General features: G+C 38.5%; 2 protein-coding genes across 13 annotated transcripts in view; one reads left to right on the top strand and one right to left on the bottom strand.

Moving 5' to 3' along the window:
• BCAR3 (BCAR3 adaptor protein, NSP family member) overlaps window positions 1-16,550 on the top strand; it is a 96,755-nt gene extending 80,205 nt beyond the window's left edge. For all 8 annotated transcript variants that reach the window (XM_040565618.1, XM_040565619.1, XM_040565617.1 and 5 more), the window contains 9 exons: window positions 6,061-6,189; window positions 7,256-7,698; window positions 8,778-8,878; window positions 9,977-10,614; window positions 12,477-12,592; window positions 13,750-13,921; window positions 14,060-14,171; window positions 15,115-15,327; window positions 16,173-16,550. In XM_040565618.1, coding sequence (XP_040421552.1) covers window positions 6,061-6,189; window positions 7,256-7,698; window positions 8,778-8,878; window positions 9,977-10,614; window positions 12,477-12,592; window positions 13,750-13,921; window positions 14,060-14,171; window positions 15,115-15,327; window positions 16,173-16,360 — 2,112 coding nt within the window. In that variant the 3' untranslated portion in view covers window positions 16,361-16,550. The remainder of the gene's footprint in view (window positions 1-6,060; window positions 6,190-7,255; window positions 7,699-8,777; window positions 8,879-9,976; window positions 10,615-12,476; window positions 12,593-13,749; window positions 13,922-14,059; window positions 14,172-15,114; window positions 15,328-16,172) is intronic.
• Window positions 16,551-17,539: 989 nt separating this feature from the next.
• Window positions 17,540-21,143, bottom strand: part of FNBP1L (formin binding protein 1 like) — a 53,382-nt gene continuing 49,778 nt past the window's right edge. For 2 of the 5 annotated variants that reach the window (XM_040565622.1, XM_040565625.1), the window contains 2 exons: window positions 20,848-21,006; window positions 17,540-19,732 (listed from right to left, as the gene is read on the bottom strand). In XM_040565622.1, coding sequence (XP_040421556.1) covers window positions 19,725-19,732; window positions 20,848-21,006 — 167 coding nt within the window. In that variant the 3' untranslated portion in view covers window positions 17,540-19,724. Of the gene's footprint in view, window positions 21,007-21,143 lie in introns of all 5 variants that reach the window. The other 3 variants (XM_040565621.1, XM_040565623.1, XM_040565624.1) reach the window with 2 other exon arrangements.

Genomic DNA, 21,143 nt, shown 5'->3' with positions numbered 1-21,143 from the left:
ATCAAAACATCTTATAAGTGTATATAACTGCATATTTTAAAATGCTTGTAATCATAGTGCCAGACATGCAGTCTGATCAAGATCACAAGAGTCCAGGGTTAGAGACTTCAGGGATTTCTGCAGTGACATATGTTTTATTTCAGAATTGGAACTTGAACGTGTTCATTTTCTGTATGATCAAGATGATTAAGGTTTGCTCTCTAGTGGTTTGGAAATAGAAGAATTTCTTTAAAATTTCACTTTTTTGAAAGTGAATTTTTAGTTTTATTTTTTTAGATATTACAAGAGGAAGTTGTAGATCAGACTTCATGGTGCTCTTAAGCAAAAGTAGCAGGCCTCCAGTGTTGGAGAAAAGATGTATTTGGGAGAAACCTATCATAGATCTGTTTTTAGAAAGATCTAGTTTATTTATTAAAAGTTTAGTAAAGGTGCTGGCTTGGCTTACTTCCTCGATCAGGTCACGCTGTCATTTCCACAGAGCTGTTCTCACTTATCCCTGCTTTTTCTTTTTTCTCTCTGCTTCTGCTTTTCTTTTTCTTGTTTGTTTTCAAAACCTTCAAGGCAACTGAAAATCATGTGCTTCCAAGGCTGCCTGTTGGGCTACTTTAAATACCAGCTGGCAGAGCTGTGCAAAGCACCAGGAAATAATTGAGTTTGGATGAAAATGCAGCCACCATTAGTAAGTTATCTGTAACAGTCCTTAGCTGTGCTTTGACTAAATAATGCTTTGCCAGGAGGATACAGGCAGAGGTGATGTGAAATCCCTTGTTATCAGAAATGAAGGACATGATACAGGTCCAAAATGACAGATTTTGAACCACTTTCAAATTGTGTCTAGGTAGTAAAGTTCTTCCCTTCATAATTAAAACTGTTTAAAAATAAATAAAAACAACTCTTAATCACGTCAGAGAGAAATTAAGATGTTTTCTTTCTGTCTAGGCCATCCTCTACTTACGTTATGCTTGTCTGTCATTTTTGGTTATTAATTGAGGTAAGCCAGGAAAGCTGAATGCATAAGATACAGCTTCAGGGATATATGTAGAAAGCCATGTGATTCTCCTCTCAGCTACTTCAGTAGTCCACTGGTACATGTATTTCATTGGCGTTGATGCAGATAGGAACTGGAGAAAGAATCCAGTGCCACTAGGGAACAGAAATAACTGTGGGACTTTTATTTTGTTTACCTCTAAACTCATACAGTAGACTGTTCAGCACAAGTAAAAATTATTCTAATCTAGTGAGGTAGATTCAGCTAGGATGATTGACACAAGCTTGATGCATCAAGTTTCCTTTGGCGAGTACCCTACTCAAATGGAAATAACATTTTGGATGCATGAACAACAGATTATTATAGATTTCCTTAAATGGGTTCACAAGTGTCACAGGTAGAGCATATTGTGGTAGGTCAAGTCCTCTCTAAATTTACATGCAACAAGACTGTATTTTTATGTTTGACTTCTCTAAACTTTATTTTACAGTTTTCAGTCCTCTGGGCTAATACTTGCCTGAAAAAATGTAAAATCTTATGAAACACCAAGATGACATTGTTAAACTAAAAGCAGGCTGTGCTTTTACAGATGTAATGGCCGTGAAGTAGAAGTACTTTGTGTAATATAATCAACTTCTGTGGCATTTATTAAAACCACTAAAATAATTGTATTGATTGGACTTTTTTTTCCATCTCCAAACTCTTAGCTCTCTGGGTTTTCCATCAGCTATGTAAGTAGGATTGAGGGCTTTTTCATTAAGGTTAATAATACTGCATTGAGAGATACTTATTATTTTTCTTACAGAGATCTGTTTAAAAAACTAACAAAAAAACCAGCATGGTGGGAATGTTTTAAACTAGCACCAGGACTGAAATAATTGCAACTAAAATGTGAACAAGAAGTTCTGGAAAGCACCTCTTACAGGGAGCTCTTTGTAGGTCAATGAAAGCGTCTGTATCTGAAAAGAGATCTGCATTTAATTTGCTTATATGTTCCAAAGACTTCTGACAGGGTTGTTACTATTTGGAAGTCTTGACATACATAGACTGGCAACTTCCCTGTTTTGCCTTAGCTGTGTTTTGTTGCAGAATATACTGAAGTCTTTAATTTTTTGCCCTAGATTTTTTTTCTTGTTAATTTCTTTTTACCATCCACTTCACTCTCAGGCTTCAAATGCAAATTCAGTTTTCTTTCTGTCATTGGGAGGGAGCCAACAAAGCCTCTTAGAGAAAGACATCAACTGAGGACATAATACTAAATGGTTTATTGCTATGAAGTTAGTGAAAATGCACATCATGCCATTACTGTCCATTAACATTCAGGTTTTGTGACCTATTGAGAAATGAGGCTGCAGTATCTGCATCACATTGCACAGAATAAATCACCTTTTCTTTTAAAATGCAAGTCTATTGAAATAGCTAACTATGCTGTTCTAAGCTGACTCTCTTCCTTGCTTACAGACTAACACGATTGCGTAGGCTATTCCTGAGCTGATTTTGAGCGTGATGTGAAGTTGAGTGTGTGCAGACATTCTTGCAGGACAGGCGGCCTTGGGTATATAGCCTTTGGAATAGAAAGGCATAGGCTGGTATGATTACTGACAATTTATCGTTCACACTTTTCTTTTAACATACTGAACTTATATGAGAAATAAGTCTCTCAAACAAAACAAAAAAAACAAAACTGTCCAGGAAGACATGGTATCACTAAACTTGCTTACCTATTATGCAGTTTGTCCCCTGCGTATTTTGGGATGTGTGCTAGCTGCAGGAGTTCTTCACTACGTTCAGAGTTGCATAATGGTTACTTCAGTGTAGTTGCTTCATCTCAGGAGATGTCTGACCTCTGGCAATCAGAGTATGCTCAGAGTGGTAAACCATGGTGGAGTGATTTTTAACAAATGAGTAATTGTGAATGTTAACAATTTAGTTGGTTTGGATTCCTTACACGCTTTTCATGTTGTGTTGCTAGATGTAATTCAAGTGTAATATGTCTCATTACATTCACTGGAGTAGTGAAATACCCATTCAACCACCAGAAATTCTAGGTTTCTATGCTGGTTTTGAAATTCAGATGTAGCTTGGATCAGCCTGTTTTTTTGTTGTTGTTTGTTTGTTTGTTTTTAAGATAATTTATATCAGTACAATGGATGAAATCAGTCGATATGCAAAAACCTACTGCTTTTTCTCTTGGGTAGTTCTCCTAAGCAAACACAGTTATTGCATTTGTATGCTGTAGTGTGTTCCACTTAAAATAGCTTTGTCTACCACTGAGATACAGTGAGATGCTTTGGGAATTATGCTAACAATTTGCTAAACCAGTTTTGTTTTGTTTTAGTATCTCTATTCAGTTATTCAGTCAAAAATAGCTTTCAAATACTATTTTTGTAATAAGTACAGTTCATCTATAAGTAGTAGTTCCTTTGAGAAAGTCAGCAAAATACATGGCTATGAATGTAAAAGATATGTGTAACATTACAACTGAATCCTATTGTTTATAGATTGGAGAGGGGACTTGGAAAGTTTTTTAGACGCTTCCATGGAAATGGGGTGGCTCAGGTGCTCTTGAAAATTCTACTCTTAAGTTTGTATGCTCTACCTTTACCCCCTCAGCTTGTGTAAATGCTATAATGCTTTCTGTAACTCCGTATAATGTGACAGTGAAATGGCTGTTAATTCTGGAATCAATGCCAGCCAGCTGGGTAGCCAGCCATTTGAGTTGGGAAATCAAAGGTGGCAGGCATGTGCCACTGGTTCTTTTTTCAGCTACGTTAGCCTGACAGCTCACAGAAGTTTGGAGTGGGGAGGGGGATTATTGACTTTACTTGAGTATGTTTTGATACTTTGATATGTTTTTAGATCTGAATCCTCACCACAGTGTCTTGCATGACTCATTCTACACCCAGCACCTTCATCTCTTGATGTTGGCCATGTGTTTTTGTTTTGTTTTTGAAAAATTGCTTGCTGTGAAGGTCATGTGGTGTGGTTTGTTCCAGCACAGACTTTTCTTCCTTGAAAGGGTTGGGAGGAATTGGTGAAAGGCCTTGACTGTACCAGAGCACAAAGGATTTATTCCTTGTTGAAAATTTGCGTGGATAAATACCACCCTGTTGCAGTTCACAGAAGCAAAATTAGTGAAAAGTGATCCTGTACCAGATTGTTTTTATCTTTTTTCTTTGTGTGTAAGATACTACACTCATTTGAGCTTATCCTAATAATAATAATAATAATAGTAATTAAAAAAAATAAAAATCTGCCTTCATCTTCTCTGAGAAAATCAGAGAGAAGTAGAGTGAACTAGAATTTATCTCAGAATTTCTCAGTCCTCTCGGCATGTTTAAATAGCCTTGGCAGCAGAATGCCTCTTCTGGCATTATTCCACCAAAAATCTGCTGTCTAGTAAACCGTTGTAATTCAGTCTACTTAAAATTGCAGGGAGGATTGTTGAAAGTGGTGCTAAATGTATGCCACCTGCTCCCACAGTTGGTGCTAGGAATATTCAACACCAAGAGGAAAACACTATAGAGAGCAGTGTTCATGGGAAAAATAGGATTGGTGGGTGAGCAATGGCTTTCTCAGTTTTTTTTTAAGTAATGCATTGCATGTTTACATCAGTGTCAGGGAAGGGAATCTGTAAGCTGTAGCTCATATCCACAGCCAAGATAAAAAGTGTGATGCCATGGGGAAACTGCTGCATTTTAATCTACCTTCCCACTGGAGGCCTATGTCACTCTCTCTTTTTTAATTATCTTATTATTATTACTTTCCTTTAATGGGGAGCATACTCTGATTCTTTGATCAATATAGCAGCATGTTGCCTGCCACTAGCATGTGTCTGCTGAGTACCTCTCAGTGTGCCCTGGCAGCACAGAGGGCAAATTGCCTTTGGGGTGCATTAAGCATAGCATAGCCAGTCGGTCAAAAGAGGTGATTCTCCCACTGTATTTAGCACTGGAGTGGTCTCACCTTGAATATTGTGTGCAGTTCTGCACACAGTACCATCAGGGTGGTCAAACGCTGGAACAGGTTTCTTAGGTGGTGGATGCCCCACGCCTGTCAGCGTTCAAGAGGCATTTGGACAATGCCCTCAGTAGCATGCTTTAACTTTTGGTTAGCCCTGAAGTGGTCAGGCAGTTGGACTTGGTCTTCGCAGGTCCTTTCCATCTGAACTATTCTAATTCTCTTCAGTAACATTGAAGGTGGGTGGGAGTCCCTGACCATTGAGAGGATGTAAGGAAGTCCAAAAACTTTTCCTCCACTAAGTGCTTATGAAAGTGTACTTGACAGATCTCTAGAGAAAATACTGCACCTGACCTTACTAGCAGTAGCACTGCATCCACAGGAAGGAAGGACTAATGAGCCCTGATGGGAGCGTTCCAGCATGGAAACTGTACTCCAAGAGATGAAGATGGAAATTTTCCAGAAAATCTTACGGTAGTTTTGTAGTAGTGATAGAGAGATCTTCATGTAGATCTTGTGCTTTTGGGGATAGGGGGCAACAAGAGCTTTTTTCCCTTAAGAAGGGAAACATCTCGGGCGTGCTAAGTGACCCTTAGAAGTAAGCCCGTTAAGGGTGAAAATTTACTTTGGTAGAGTCAAGTTATTTTTAGTGCAAGAGAAATATTGAACGTGGAATGTTTTTAATTGGATGGGCCAAAAGGATATAAAAAGGAGAAAAAAAAAAGAATCAGGATTTAAAATGGAAATTTGAAGAGGAGAAAGGATATTGAAGTAGGGAATTGGGGTCCAACTCCACTTTTTGAGTGGAGTACAGTTAAAATTCTTACTGGGAAGAGAAAGTAAGAAAAGTGACTTTGCAGGTGTGTCATTATTAGCTTGGTATAGAGAAAGAACACCTGCTGCGTTTTGTGCAGTGTATAACAATCATGTTATCTCACTAAATGCTGGATTTTGCAAAAATACAGCGTAGATACTGAAGCCAGGCCAGCCTGCTAAAAGCAGCCACCTGCATTCCAGTGGGTTAGTGCAGATCATGTGATGGAAGTTATAACCTAGGTAAAATGTTAATGACTAAACTTGGCACAGTTGAAGCTTTTAATCTTTTATTGCAGTTTTCTAAGGAGCGGCAAGTTACGGACAACAGCCCGGAAAAACTGAAGAAGGAGTTAGAGGAAGAACTGCAGTTAAGTAGTGAAGACTTGCGTAGCCATGCCTGGTACCATGGACGTATTCCTCGACAGGTATGTGATTTCTCATCTTTGTGTTGCCAAGAGTGCTTTGAGCTTTTATAGAATTTTGCACTAAAGTACTACACACATCTGTGATACCTCCGTTAATTTAGTAGAAACGTAATGCCTTCTTAGTGTGAAAGCTATATTTATCACCACTTGGTGTAAAATGAGGTTGATGAAGGATTCAGGGCAGACACTGGTGGAAGATATAAATATTTCAGGATTTTCATGCACTGAATAAAGACAGAAATGGAATTTAAACTTTATATCAGAATGCTATCCCCAAGTATTGTTCAGACACACTGATAGCACTGTACTGAACCAAATGTTCTTGTTTGTTTTCTTTATTGTGTATCAAAGTTTGGGGAGGGAAAAAAAAAATCTATTCGATAACTTCATTTTGATCGATTATAGTTAGAAATATGTGAAGCTGTCGTTGTATTGGAGCTCAGCTTGCAACGGCACCTGGAGCTCCCCCTGCAGGCTTCCCTCCTACCCAGCTCTCACCAGAGCTTCAAGCTGCCTGCTGCCCTCGGTGTACATAATGAGAGCAGGCACAGCAGCCACATTTTCAACTTACTGTTAGATGCACAGTTTATCAAATGCAAAGGACTAACTTAAAACAGAAAAACAGATTTTTCTGACTCTTCCTAGTTTTATGCAGCATTCATGAAGAATAAAAAATGAAAGCTTGTCACTTAAGGTAACAATGAAAGGACAGTTCCCGGGGTCCTGTAGTAATGACTTCTAAACTCTTGTGTGACTGTATATTCAGATTCTTTAAACTCTATTAGCAAACTAGAAGAAATTTATACATGTAAAAGTGGGTCATGCTTCTGGCTGCTGGGCATTTTCCATGGAGTCCTTCCAGATACTGTGGGATGAGCTTGTAATTTTAGAATCAGAGACATTCCTCTACCATGCTTTATGCTTTGCTTTATATTTTCTGGCTTTGTCCTGCCAGAGCAGCCAAATTAAGTTCTATGTATAAGAATATTTTGTTGTTTGGTGATGGTGGTTGACTATTTCCTTCCTTATTCTTAAAGCATTTCTTCTATGTTCTTTTTCCTTAAAGGTGGCAGAAGGCCTAGTTCAGAGGGATGGAGATTTTCTGATCAGAGATTCTCTTTCCAGTCCTGGGAACTTTGTTCTTACCTGTCAGTGGAAAAATACCTCTCAGCATTTTAAAATCAACAGAACAGTTCTAAGATTCAATGAAGCCTACTGCCGTGTTCAGTATCAGTTTGAACTTGAAAGTTTTGACAGTATCCCTGGCTTAGTTAGATTCTATGTTGGGAATCGCACACCAATATCAAAGCAGAGTGGAGCAATTATTTTTCAGCCTATCAACAGGACTGTACCTCTCAGATGTCTAGAAGAAAAGTATGGTGTAACTCCAGTCCGACAAAAAGAGCAAGGTATACCTGCAGGAAAAACAGAAACTGCAAAAAGACTGAGCCTTGGTAAATCCAGCATGCAGTCGCAGGAGCAGAGCATACCCAGAGGAAATCTTATGAGGTACTTTAATTTTTCTGTCCTTACAGGGTGAAAAGAGGTGACTCCATCAGCTCCAGTGTAGGTGGTGATAAGTTTCATTCTGACTATAGGTGGAAGGACTAGGTGTCAGGGTTTGCTGATTTTTAGCAAAGGATATTGTAGGGCCTTTATTTGAAACTTCCTGAAATTGTTAAGATGTTCTCTACCTGGTGGTTATTGTGCTAGATCTTTAGAAAATATAAAATACATTGCGGAGGTAAAATAAATGGAGATGGATGAAGCCATGACTTAAGTGGCAAGGCTGCACTCTGCAGTCCTTATGTGAATGAGAACATGCCCCAGTTTTACAGGGTGGCTCTTACCCTCCTATTTGCATTGGAATAATGACAAAACAGTGCTTCCTGAAGGCCATTTGAGTATGCAATTAGCCTAGCAAATTAAGAAATTCTAGTGGCATGGAAAATAAGTGCATAATTGCATTCTGAAAGTATCTGTGGAAAAACAAGATGCTCATGTGCAGTTCCAAAGGGTTGGCTTTGTCTCTGGTTCTCTATTTGCAGATTGATGCTTTTTGAAGAGAGGGAAGGAATAACTCAATTGGAATTCAGGGACTCTGAATTCATGTGGACTCTGGAAGCACAACAGTAGTGCAACATGTTCTTCGGTGGCTTAGCAAATCTAGAGTAGTATAAACTGAAGGGTTAAAATAAAATCGTGCTGCTTCAGAGAAGTCTTTTTATTTATTTTAGTCTTTTTGCTAAATATTTCTGTATTTGCCTGCTGCAATAAAAATACCAAGTGTGGGATAATGGCTACTAATGTCAGTGTCCAGATTGAATGTTCCATTAAAAAGTCTCAGCATTCAAAGAAACACCCTCATAAATGCTGGAAGTTCACACAGTATATAGCCCGTTTCATTGCTACCATACCAGCATGAAGTACCTTTTGATCTTATAAGCTGCCCGAGTAGAAAGCTAATGATCTCTGCCGTGGTTAGGATATGTTCTGTCAGTTAGATAGGTATATTAAGATTGTTGGATATATTGATATATTCGTGTTGTGTGTATTGATGTTTGTGTTTGCATTTTTGTCTACCCTAGAAACAAAGAAAAAAGTGGTAGCCAGCCAGCTAGCTTGGATCATGTTCTGGAGAAAAGATTCCCTTTAAAGACTCACCAGTCGGAGAGCTACCTGCTGATTGGTATGTTTTGTAATTACGCATTTCACACACACACAAGCGGTGAGCTCCCAGGTGATCTGTTACACTTCAGACCAAAGTGAGACTGTAGAGTGTTCTAAGTACTGTACATACAGTTAGTACTATTAGTACAGTTAGTACAGTTAGCCTATATAAGCTGAATTAATATTCTGATTGCTCTTTAAGTACAGGAACAGGTTCTTTAGTTCCAGTGTGCCAGCTAGTTCATTACTTTAGTGTGCAATTCAGCAGGATTCCACAAAATGACAGGTAGACTTGGCATTGATAGCCTTTTTGACAGTATTACGTGTCCTTGCTTGTGCTTCACAAGAACTGTCTCACGTCTTTCTTACAGTCTATTAAGTAGCATTGACTTTCATGGAAATCCTTGTTTCCTTGAGAGCAGTTCCTTGGGAACAAGCAGTAAAGCCACTTAGCTGTAGATACCAGCAAATGCAGTGAGAACTGAGATTGGGAATTAGGGTTCAGTTCTATATTGGATGTTGAGGTTTACGTATGGAATGAATACAGGATGAGGCATAAATATTTAACACAGCAGTATATGAATCTGTTTCTTCAGGTCTTCAAATCAGCTACTGTTTAGCAAAGAGATGAGCATCCCTGAAATTCATTCCTTCCATACCTTACTACGTGCTCAGGCTTGACTTTGGGAAGCTTTCCTTTCATCTCAAACTTACCATTCTCAGAAATGACTCATCTCTTATGTGGTATGGCTGGAAGTTTCTGTTTTTATAGCATAGATCAAGTTACATAGAAACCTCTTATTCTAAGCCATGGAGGCTATCCAGCTCTGACATTATAGCCTATGTATGCAGCAGGGACTAGAGTTATTGTCAGCATTACCACAGAATAACATTATAGTGCAGCTGTTCTGTGTATTTGGGATTTCGGGAGGATCAGCAACTGAATGGAATTTATTGGCTAGCTCTTTCCTCAAAATACAATTTCACATACATTTAATCAGTGAATAATTTATATGAGCGGACAACAACTTCCTCAGGAATTGTATATGTTTTGGCCTTCTAAGTCACTGTATCATAAAAATAGTAACTTTTTTTTTCTTTTTGTTTTCTTCTGCAGGTTCAAGACATCCTTCTCAATTACCTGAAGCAGATGCAGACTCCTGTCTAAGCTCTCCTGCATTTAGAACAGGCAGTGAACCTTCTCTAAGCCCAACAGTTGTTCAGAAAGTCACCTCTGAGACACAGGTAGGGGAAGCTCTTAGAGGATCAGACAGTCAGCTCTGTCCAAAGCCTCCACCAAAACCCAACAAAGCACCCCTGCTAAAGGCCCCGGATTCTCCTATGGCTTCCCACAGTTCAGATGGACACTATTGTGAACTAAGTCCTGCCAGAGATCCTGCAGCAACAAAACATTTGTGTCAGAAAAACAGCTATGTGGAGCATCTGACACGGAAGGAGAAGGGAACACACTCATTCAGGAACTCTGAAACAAGCTATTTGATCCTGGATGATGACCCTACAATGAACCCTGCAGATTGTTTAGAAGCTTCAACTGAGATGGCTGAAGACAACAGCATGTTTTCTGCACCTCTTTTTGAGACAGTGTCTAGTTTTAAACCAAATGATTTTGAATCCAGACTACTTCCTCCTGAAAACAAACCATTGGAAACATCAATGTTAAGAAGAGTGAAGGAGCTTTTCACCAAGAACAATCCAAAGGTTATTGCACAGCATATTCTTAGGATGGACTGCAAGGTAAAAAAGAAAAAAAAAAAAAAAAAAAAAAAAGTAATTTTAGAAAGATTTTTTTCATTATATTTTATATTGTGCGAGCTTAGACTTTCCAAAGATTGATTTGAGAAGATTAATGGGTAGATTTGCAGCTAGTGTAATAAATTTGTTGACTTGCTTACAGGATTTTTTAGGGTGGGAATTTTTTTTTCCATTTGAAGAACAAGGCCAAAAAGGCCTTTGAATTAAAGGTGCCTCTCAGCAGCTTTGACTTTAGACTCAAATTCTCAGTGCTCCATACATCTCATTAATCTGTCAATTGCTGTGTATCTGATTCTCATTTAGTGCTGGCTGCTGCTACATGAGGCTTCAGAGACATGGTGACTCAGAAAAACTCGGTGTAGGGGCATGTTAGCTAAGAGCAGGACAGCAGCTCTCCAGGATGCTCACGTATGAAGGGCGAGCCCTTGGGTTTGCAGCCTTCCTCCAGTAACCATGTCCTTATTTTATATTGTGTAAACTTTGGAATGGGGACAAGGAAACTAGCCTGCGGGTAGTGTGGGAGCCTGTACAATTAGTTACGAGGCACTGGAGTGTCTTAAAGATCCAGATTTTTGTATTTTAGAGCAGGAACAGTAACTAGCTGGGACAGGTAGAAGTCTGTATTTTGTCGTCTTCTTGTGGAGCTGAGAGCCAGTGACTCATTCACTGGTAACTTGTTGCATACTATTGCACTGATAAGAGCCGTATGATACAATGAGATTGGCATGCGAACTGGGCCAAAATAAATGCTTTGTACTGAGATCTGTGATAAGGCTGAAATTTGTAGTCCTCCTTGTGGTATCAGGAGCTCAGTTTTCCTTTTAAATAATGACATTTTTATATATATATATATATTCATATATAATATGTATATAGAAAATTTCATTTGTGAAAGAAGCACCCATTCAGTAAGTGATGGAGTGAATGTCTGCCACCTGGATGCCTGAAGAGGGATCTTTGTGAAGGAGTTGCAGTCAGGGTGTATCCAGGGGCTTTGTATCACACTCCTGCTTCTCTAGGAGAGAAACAGGTTTATCAACAGTGCTAGATTTTGCACCAGCAAGGCTTGTTGTGGCAAAGGTTGCTTTCATCTTTTCATAACCAAGAAAGCCTGCTGATGGATGTATCAGAAATAACAGGCAGATTGGTTTGCAAATGTGTCGATGTACAGCCCTTAATCCAGCAGATAATCTCTCATTATTATATTAATTTATTAATTTAGTTTTGCCTGTAATTATCATATCTAATTGTTACTGATATAACCAGCAGCTAATGCTGTATGTTTAGAAAGCAAGGACAAATCGGTGAGGGTGGTAGCTTTCCATACTGACTTCATTAGGCACTCAACGTCGTGTCCTCCCAAAAGTCCTGATTAATCCTTATGAGAACCCTCTAGCATAATCTCAACAATTCTCAGCAATGTTGTATTTTTAGAAATGAAGAGAGCAAAGCACACTGTGCGACGTGCATGTTCTTTAAGGCCAAAGAGCAGTAACATGTTGATTAAGCATCAGGCCAAGAGAGCACCACGTTTCCTGGAGCTTGCATATGAAACTTTTACTGGGAATGAAAGACATAAATTTGATACAGCATTTAGGTCACGCTTTTTTGTGATGACTGAGTCATTGTGCAAAAAAAAAAAAAAAAATTGGCCTTCTTATATGAGGCACTGACTGTCCGTAAGTTAATTAAGTTGTTCTTAGATGACTATTCTAACATTGTGCACTCAGCTGTGTATGTCCTGCACTAGCCTGGAGTGCCTCTGTGTGGGCAAGTTTGTGGTAGTTTTGTTGTTGTTTTAAATAAAGTTTCAAAACTAAAGCACAATTTTTTGCACTTGTCAGGTGGCAAGGATACTAGAAGTTTCTGAAGAGATAAGGAGGCTTATGGGAGTGAACTCTGGTCTTGAACTGATTACCTTGCCTTACGGACACCAACTGCGCCTGGACCTAATTGAAAGGTAAATGTTCCTGTTACACAGGGCAGATGGCCAGAAGGTGAGCGCATTGCTGCTTTGTACTCAACATCTTCTCAAAGAATGCTCTCTTGCAAGGTTTTCTGAATTCATGTGTACAGAAGATAATTTAGTGAGATACTTTATCACTTCTTTGGCAAAAATAAATTCTTTGAGGTCATAGGGCAACTCCATCGTTGTAATATAGGAAAAGGCAAACGGTATGGAAAGCAGGGTCCTAGATCTGCTGAACATCTTCAGCTCTCGTTTAAGCACTTGGATTTTAGGTAAAGTTCAGAGGACCTATATTCTAGCTGAGCATGTGTTTGTGGTAGAGAATGAAGGTAATAGCCTTCTGCAACTAGGGAAAAGGGCAGAGGAACTACTAAAGTAAAACACAAAAACAAACCAAAAAAAAAAAAGCCACCAGAGATCAGCAGAGTTTTCTGTAAAGCCTCTGCGCAAGTTAAGGAAGAATAATTAGCATCTTCTATCCTGATCTAGTTTCTCTGATTAAATTTCAGCAGCTGAACTACTGAAATCTGAGGGGGAAGATCCCAAGATTTCAGTGTGGAGGACAACAGGAACTGGGTGGAGCTGTTTTGCACAAGGTTCAGTCATTCATCGCATGAGGAGAATTTTGTGTTCAAAATGTGAGGGATAGCCAGCCAGCCAGCTAGCATGCTATAAAGTGTTACTGACTTCCCTCTGATTTCTAGCTCCTGACAGCTCACGTGCGCCTGACATACGCATGTGTGGAGTGAAACGAACAGTAACTCATTTGGCTAGTTCAGGTAGTCAGTCATGCTCTGTCCTTACTGTTGAGTGGACTTTACAGCTACTATCCTGTAACACTGGCAGGCCTCTAAGCAGGTTTTACCTTCCTTGAACAGAGTACCACAGGAGATCTGGCTGCACAATAGTAATTAGTATCTTAGGAAAATGTATTAGAACACAAATTCGGGAAAACATATATTCTGTGTACTGGCATTGCTGCTCTTGATACAACTATGTTTTTAAGAAGAGCAAGTAAGTATGTTTGCTAGGCACAATCAAGATGTTGAAATAAACCTTTGAATTGATCTTCTCTGAACTAATGTACAGCATAATGTATTATTATTTTACTAATTAATAACCAGCAGTATAAATTGTTTCACTTGCAGGCATAATACTATGGCAATAGGAATAGCTGTGGATATCTTAGGTTGCACAGGAAATATAGAAGACAGAGCCGCAACATTAAACAGGATCATCCAGGTCGCAGTGGAGCTGAAGGATTCGCTGGGGGATTTGTATGCGTTTTCTGCCATTATGAAAGCACTGGAAATGCCACAGGTAAAAATCTGCTTTCACTTTATGTTCCAAAACATGGCGTTGTTCGTTGGTTCATTTTAACTAATTTACGCAGTAGCAGTGTGTTTCTCCTGTGAATTACTGAAGTTAAAAATGGATATTTCTGTTTCATTTGAACAGGTCACTAGGTTAGAACAAACCTGGACCTCTTTAAGACATCACTACACTCAGACTGCCATTATGTACGAAAAACAGCTGAAGCCATTTAGCAAAGCTTTGCATGAAGGACAAGGTGAGTGGAAGAGTGAGCAGGAATGGTATTGGTTTCTGTTTAGACTTACACCTCTCTCCACTACCACTTGCTGGTGAAGGGAGATGAGGCAGCTGCTGTTTCATAGCCATGTATCATAAATTGACTACGTGACCTCATATAATGTAGTATAACACAATGAAATAGAAGGAAACAGTCTGCCAGCCACACATGAGCATGTGCTTGTATGCATACATCCATGTAGAATATAACATTGTGTGAGTGTAACATATGTCTGCTCAACCCGATGCGCCCCTCCCCCCCCCACCGTGGGAGATGCAGCAGAGCAGAAACTGAGAGGAATGACTCTGCATTATCTTGCCTCAAAGACAGGACAAAAATGTCCCTCTTCCTATACAGGGAAGAAAAAGTTATTTCTGGCAGCTTTTGCTTTTTATATGCTTTGCCTATAGGATCAGAAGATGAATTCTGGAATACAAAGAATGGGTTAGTCAGATAATTCCTCTGATCACATCAACTGCTCCTGCATCAATTTTTTTATCTGTTTTGTTTTGTTTTTTCAGCTCTAGTCTCCATAGGGGTGCAAGGGGGAGGTAATATTTCTCTGAACATTTCTGTGGCTACGAGAACGGTTAGAGAAGGAATACTTTTTACTCCCACAGACTGTATTGTGGCTTGGATTATAAACACGTTTAAAATCTCTGTGCCACTAATATTTCAGCAGAGCCTTCTCCTGTAGCAAATACAGTTCTCCAACGCTGTTAATTTATCCTGGCTGTCTTCCCCAACCCCAGCAACTTACTGGAAACTTGTAGGACAGGTGCATCTGAGGTGAGGTGCTAATAGGAAAAGTGGGAGACAAATACCAGTTTCTGACTTTGAAAAGAATATTGCAGTTATACCACCTTCTTCAGTTAGCACTTTTACAATGTCTGATGATATGGTGTGTTAATCTGTATTCCAGAGATGATCAGTTCTCCACAGAACAACATAACAGTGCCACTCTTGATGCCTCTTGTTACCTTAATGGAGCGACAAGCTGTGATTTTTGAAGCGATGGACCTGTGGGAAAGCAGCGACCAAAGCTGTGAAATAATGCTCAAGCACTTGACCACAGCTCGACAGATAGCACAGAATGCAGAAATGTACAGCTTGACCGCAGAACGGATGCTGGAAGGTAGGGAGCACCAGCAGGAGATACTTCTGCACAGTAACAGAATGTGTGGGTTATGTCTGAAGAATAAGATCTTAGCTTAAGTGGCAATAGAAGTCACTGCAATAAATTCTCAGCTTTCATGGGAGCTGAGATGGTAGCACATGTGCTGCAGGAAACTTAGGCTAGGGCCACCATGGATACTGTTTAAAAATAGACAGCAAGTTAGTCATCACTATAGTTCTACAATAAGCAATACAGCATACATTTCTGCTAAATGTACTCCAAGGTCTCAGGACTTAATACGCTCAATCTTCTAGCAACTAAATATAAGTACAGGAAGGACAGAGGATAACTTTTACTGCCTTTTGTACAATTAAAATTTCTACTCTTATCTTTGCAAATAAATCACCACAGTAAAATTCTTCACCAGCAGACCAAGATGCAACACCAAGATCTTTACTGTTTGCAGCCAGAAAGCAGCAATGTGTTAGTAATACGACTTTTTAATTTAAACTTGCAGTGAAAAAGTTGAGAAGGGGAAGACATGTAAGTACTTCTGCAGGCAGCAGGTATACATCAGTAATTACAGGCTATGATTATAATGACAATTATATACAGGCTGTAATGACTATTCTAGACCATTACAGTTGGTCTAGGAAAGCCTATCCCAGTATTTGAATGGTACTGGAATATGACAGAGGGAAAAGATTTTCATTGGTCTTCTAGCTTGTTAAAAGAATTGTGCAAAAGAAACCAGTGCGCTAAAGCTTATCTTAATTGGAGGGAATGCAATTTAAAAGCCATTTTTTTCCAAGTAAAAAAAACTTGCCTGATGGTGATACTGTGGGATTCTTTTTACTTACTAGGTTTCCAACCAGATGAAGAGATGAGTGAAATCTTCAAGACAGAATTTCAGATGAGATTGCTCTGGGGCAGCAAAGGAGCACAAGTTAATAAAAATGAAAGATATGAGAAATTCAGCCAGATTTTAACTGCACTTTCCCGAAAACTGGAACCTCCTCTGGTGAAGCAGGTGGAACAATTAAATATCTAAGACTCTAAACACTATTAAGTGATATACTTGAAATAACCATAGCTTTCTTTTGGTAATTTGATACTGCACAAACTTCTTGCATTTCACAAGATGTTTAGAACTTTTAACAACACAATGCACACTTCTTTTAAAACTACTGATTTCTAAAACAAATTATTTATTTACTGTGGCACCAAGTCATTTAATGATCCTTTTAAACAGGTAGGTTATCCCTGTAAGATAGTTTTACAGCTTTCTATATTTCTCTAGTGTTGCAGTGTTTTCATAATGTCTACAACTAGGGGCATCGGCCTCTTAATGATATTAAAATGAAGCAAATAGTGTAAATGAAGTGATAGATTAACTATGTGACACTGCAGAAAATTTCAGTTGTATAATATTCCTTAACTGAGTACAAAATACTATGTACAGAATTGTGAATTAAAGTCTATCTTTATGCAAAATTATTTGCATACTATGGTTGAAGAAATGATCTGTGACTGCAAAAGAAGGCTTAAATTTCACATTACCTATGAAAGTAGAAAATTAGTTGTGTATGTGTTGGGACAACTTCAAGTGGTTTTTTTAAGACAATCTGTAGGACTTTGGCTTTTACTGGAGCCTGTACAACAGCTATGCTGCCAGGAAATGAATGATGAAATGGCAAGAACAAACAATCCAGATGATTAAAATGCTTTCCGATACAACTAAATGTGGGTGTATGTATATGGTAAACTTGCTTCATCATCTAGAGGTGAATCACTTTGATAAGCAGTACTTATATTTTTTTCTTGGATGACAGTAAAAGGTAAGTTGTTAGCACTTTTCATAGATAATCAGGGTGCATGATGTTTACATAAAGAATGCTTTAGCAGCAAATTCTACTTTGTCAGATACAGATTCAGCGTTCTCAGAAGTTGTACAAATATTTAGGCAAGAACTATGGTTAGTGTTGAATTTGCTTGTTGTCATTAAGCCTGCTTCTAGAGTGAGATGTTACAGCATTTGAAAGTACTGGAATAGTGAGTAGGCTAACCAGAAAACTGACCAATACCAAAATGGTAGCATTCTGTTCCCACCATCTGTAATCAGTGCCGAGGTTCTACAACCATAACAACAGGTTACAAGCTTCCTATTTAGGCCAGGATGCTCTAAGTCTCCCCGTCAATCTTAATAGAAGAAAAAGGTTGAAACTAATTATTTAGACCATGAAAAGATTTTTTATTCCATGAAAATATTCTCAACAGAGAACACTATTTTTAAACAGAGCATTTAACATTTAAGAAATCAACATGTGCACAAAAAAAAAGATTAAAAATTACTGGAAAATGTAAGATTCGTTAAGACAATTCACGTTCAAAATTTTAGAATAAGTGATAACTAGCTATGCAAGGACAGATGTCTTTTTTCCTATGCCTAATAACCCTCATAACAAGTTGCACTATCCCTCATGAAAGCAACCTGCCTCCAAAGGAAGCAAATCCTGGTTTTAGAAAAACAAACAGTAGCGTGAAAAGAACATTCAGTCCTTTACCAGGAAGTGTTATTACTAACCTGCAAGGCTGTTAGCCAGGCAAACAAACCACAGGCCCTTTAGCAGAAAATACACAGATCACATTTCCAACTTCTAGCTTTAAAATAAAAAAGCACTAATTAAAACAAAACAAAACAAAAACTACATAAGTAGTTTTGTCAGTATTGAGTATTGTCACATTATTATATAAATAACCCTGTATACAAGCTCCAAAAATCTAAACTTTAGAGTTTAATAGCCCCCATAATACACTAGGTCAAGCTGTGTAATAGTGGTATACATAACAAAAGGAATAAACCTCTACACAAGTCACTCAAATTCAGTTTTACTCGTAGTACAGTTCCTAATAACACTGAAATTAAAAAGAATCCAGCACTGCTGCATCCAAATATTGCTTCAGACCCCAGGAAAACAGGATGTTTTGATTATTATTTCATTTCCCCAAACAGCAGTTGGCTGGGCTGACAAGCTTTGTTTGATGCAAGTATCCCTCCCACCCCTGCCCAATGTCGCTAGTCTAATTCTTATCACCCTAATAGATCAGATATGATGTATTTATTAATAGAACCACAAATGGGAGGCAAGACAACATAAGCAATAGGGGCACTGCAGACAACTATATTTACACGTATAAACATATCCAAATTTCAATTGTTTACAAGTAAAAGTGCACATAGATCATTACAAAGTATCACTCAAATTTCAACAGGTCCATACAATGAAGCATCACCTGGAAACGGACTAGCACTGCAGTAATTAAAATGGGAACTTCATAAGTTTCCATAAAAATATTTTTTAAAATATTAAAGTCAAATTAAGAGATATGCGTCCCAATGTATAAAAGTCATGATGCACCATGTATCCTGTAAAGTAGAACTCTAGAAAACACCTACCGTGGCTACCTCAGCAGCTGCAGCACTGTGGAAAGAGCTGAGACACAAAGCCCTTTGTGAGATACTGTAAGTGGTAGTGTTGGCAAACAACAGATTTAGGCACTCTAGTTTAAGGCAGCATTTGAATGGCAAGCAGTCGACTTCTGAAAACAGTCATTAGCTTGCAGTGGTGAATCTCTGGTGGTATTCCAGGTTTTCAGTGCGCACAGTAGGTTACTGAAGTGCTGAAGATGGACTACAGGTCTAGGAGTTTCTCTTGACTGGATTGTAGGCTAGAGCTGAGATGTATTATTTCCCCAAATCAACATAAATACATTACGGTCTCTTATCAGTTATGCCAAAAACTGGAATGTAATGATGGTTGCAGTGGAAACGTTGTGGAAAAGTTATAGCAGCATACATGGATACTGGGATGAAATTCTAGTGCTGAAGATATTTAAACAGAATGATTTGTTACAAAATAAGAAAAGCAATGATGTCAAAAAAGTGTTACACAGACATGCCTGACTGTCCTAGGCATGCAGGAGGAGGTTAAGGGCGAGCATGGAGGTGGCACAGGCAGACTGGTAACTGACATGGTTCTAAATGACTGCCAATTACATGAGTTGGAAAAAAGTATAAGTGAGACAACCAGAATGTAGCACAAGCTAAAATCTAGTTTGTGCCCTTCGGACCACCTATGACAAAACAAAGAAATTTTACGAGCAGTTGCCTTTTTACTCTGGTAATGGAATGCTATTTTCCTGCACAAATTTAAGAATTTGTGATGCATCCTTAATTATGTATGGAAATGCTAAGAATGTTAGTGACTAAATGTATGTCTGCATGCATTCATGCAACTAGCTTTTCCCCTTGTTTAATGGGCCTCCCAGTCTAATACCTTCCCCCCCCACCCCCCGCCCCAAGCAGCTGCATGTAACCTCCTTCAAGATCTCGCCCATTTTCTCAGAAACCCGCTTCAGGAACCTGCAGTCCAAGAGGAAAAAGAAAAGAAAAAAGTTACTGAAGGCCTTTAGAAGACAGAGAAGTGTGCTCAGTTCTAACAGGCCATTCTCAGTGGCTATGCATTAGCCTTGTATTACTTCCACAAATCCACATTACAAATACAAGCTTTTAGTTTTTAGCTTAGTTTTTTTTTTTTTCTCTAGTAATCAAGTAGTGCAATGCAGTTTCCAAACCTCAGTGATTAACAGTGAGGGAATTAATTACTGTACATTCAAGAGCTTGATTTCAAACTAAACATTATGCAATTCAAAGACTTAGCTTACAGGCACAAATTAAGAACATAAAATCATTCCCTTTTCTGAAGCAGCTTAAAATTCAGTGAAACATCATCAACAATTACAATTGTTGGCTTGTTTGGTTTTTTGGTGGTGGTGGTGGTAGTGTTTCGGGTTTGGTGGGGTTTCTTTAGGTTTAAGGTATCTAGAGTTAAAATAATGGAGTTGTGTCCTGTACACAATGTTTTACTTTACAACCACAGAAAGGGAAGGAGAAACACAGGTCAGTGGACTTTCTGTCCTTTTAATCATACTGTTTCTTCCTGAGTAGTTCTGTTGAGCTTTTAGAATCAGAAAAGATTTTCCTGTTTAAGAGATGAAAGCTGCCAAGTATTTGCTAAAGAAGGAAATTAATAATTTTCAGTAACCAAGTTCAGTTAGTTATTAGAGGAAAAAAACCTCTGGTTTAAGCATACAGTTTAAATTATAGAAATGAGAACAGCACATCTTAGAAGTCTTTAAAACTTAAATTTCAGTTCTCTATAAAACCAAAGTATTGTGTAGAACAAGCAGGAATCCTGGTCTTTCTCCATTTAATAATTGCTGAATTGGATTTAGTACTCTGTAGAGCAGGAACAGTGAAACAAAGTAGAAAACACTGGCCAAAACTATAGACCAATTTAATGCTGTTGTATCTGAAAAGGCTGTGGCAAATCCACATTGCAAACAACAGGCCCCTCCTCACTTCTGTTATTGTAATGCTTTCCATGAACCTGTGAGACTTACTATTTGTCCACTATTTTCCCTGGGGAATGTATACTTGTAAGCTGCCAGTTTACTGTTAGATATAGGTTACTGCACCTTTGCTGTTTTTCTCTAGCGTTACATCTATATATGACGTTGGTACGTAGCCTTCCTCTCCATTTTGTCTTCGAGCTCTTGTCCACCCATCTCCTTTGTCCTCCTCAATAATGTACAAAATTTCCCCTTCTTTCATTGCTAGAGTGCCTTCGTTATGACCTGGGAAAACAAAAGGCAAAGAAGTCTTAATGTGCAGACAGAATTTCAAGTCTTTTTCCCAGACCACAGTTTACAGATTATATATAAACAGGAAGTATCAAAAAATCTGTGCAAGAGAACATATGGTCAAACAGGCT

This window comes from Cygnus olor, chromosome 8 (genome assembly GCF_009769625.2).
Source record: "Cygnus olor isolate bCygOlo1 chromosome 8, bCygOlo1.pri.v2, whole genome shotgun sequence".
In the NCBI taxonomy this organism is placed as follows: Eukaryota; Metazoa; Chordata; class Aves; order Anseriformes; family Anatidae; genus Cygnus; species Cygnus olor.
This window is presented reverse-complemented; position numbering and strand designations above follow the sequence as displayed.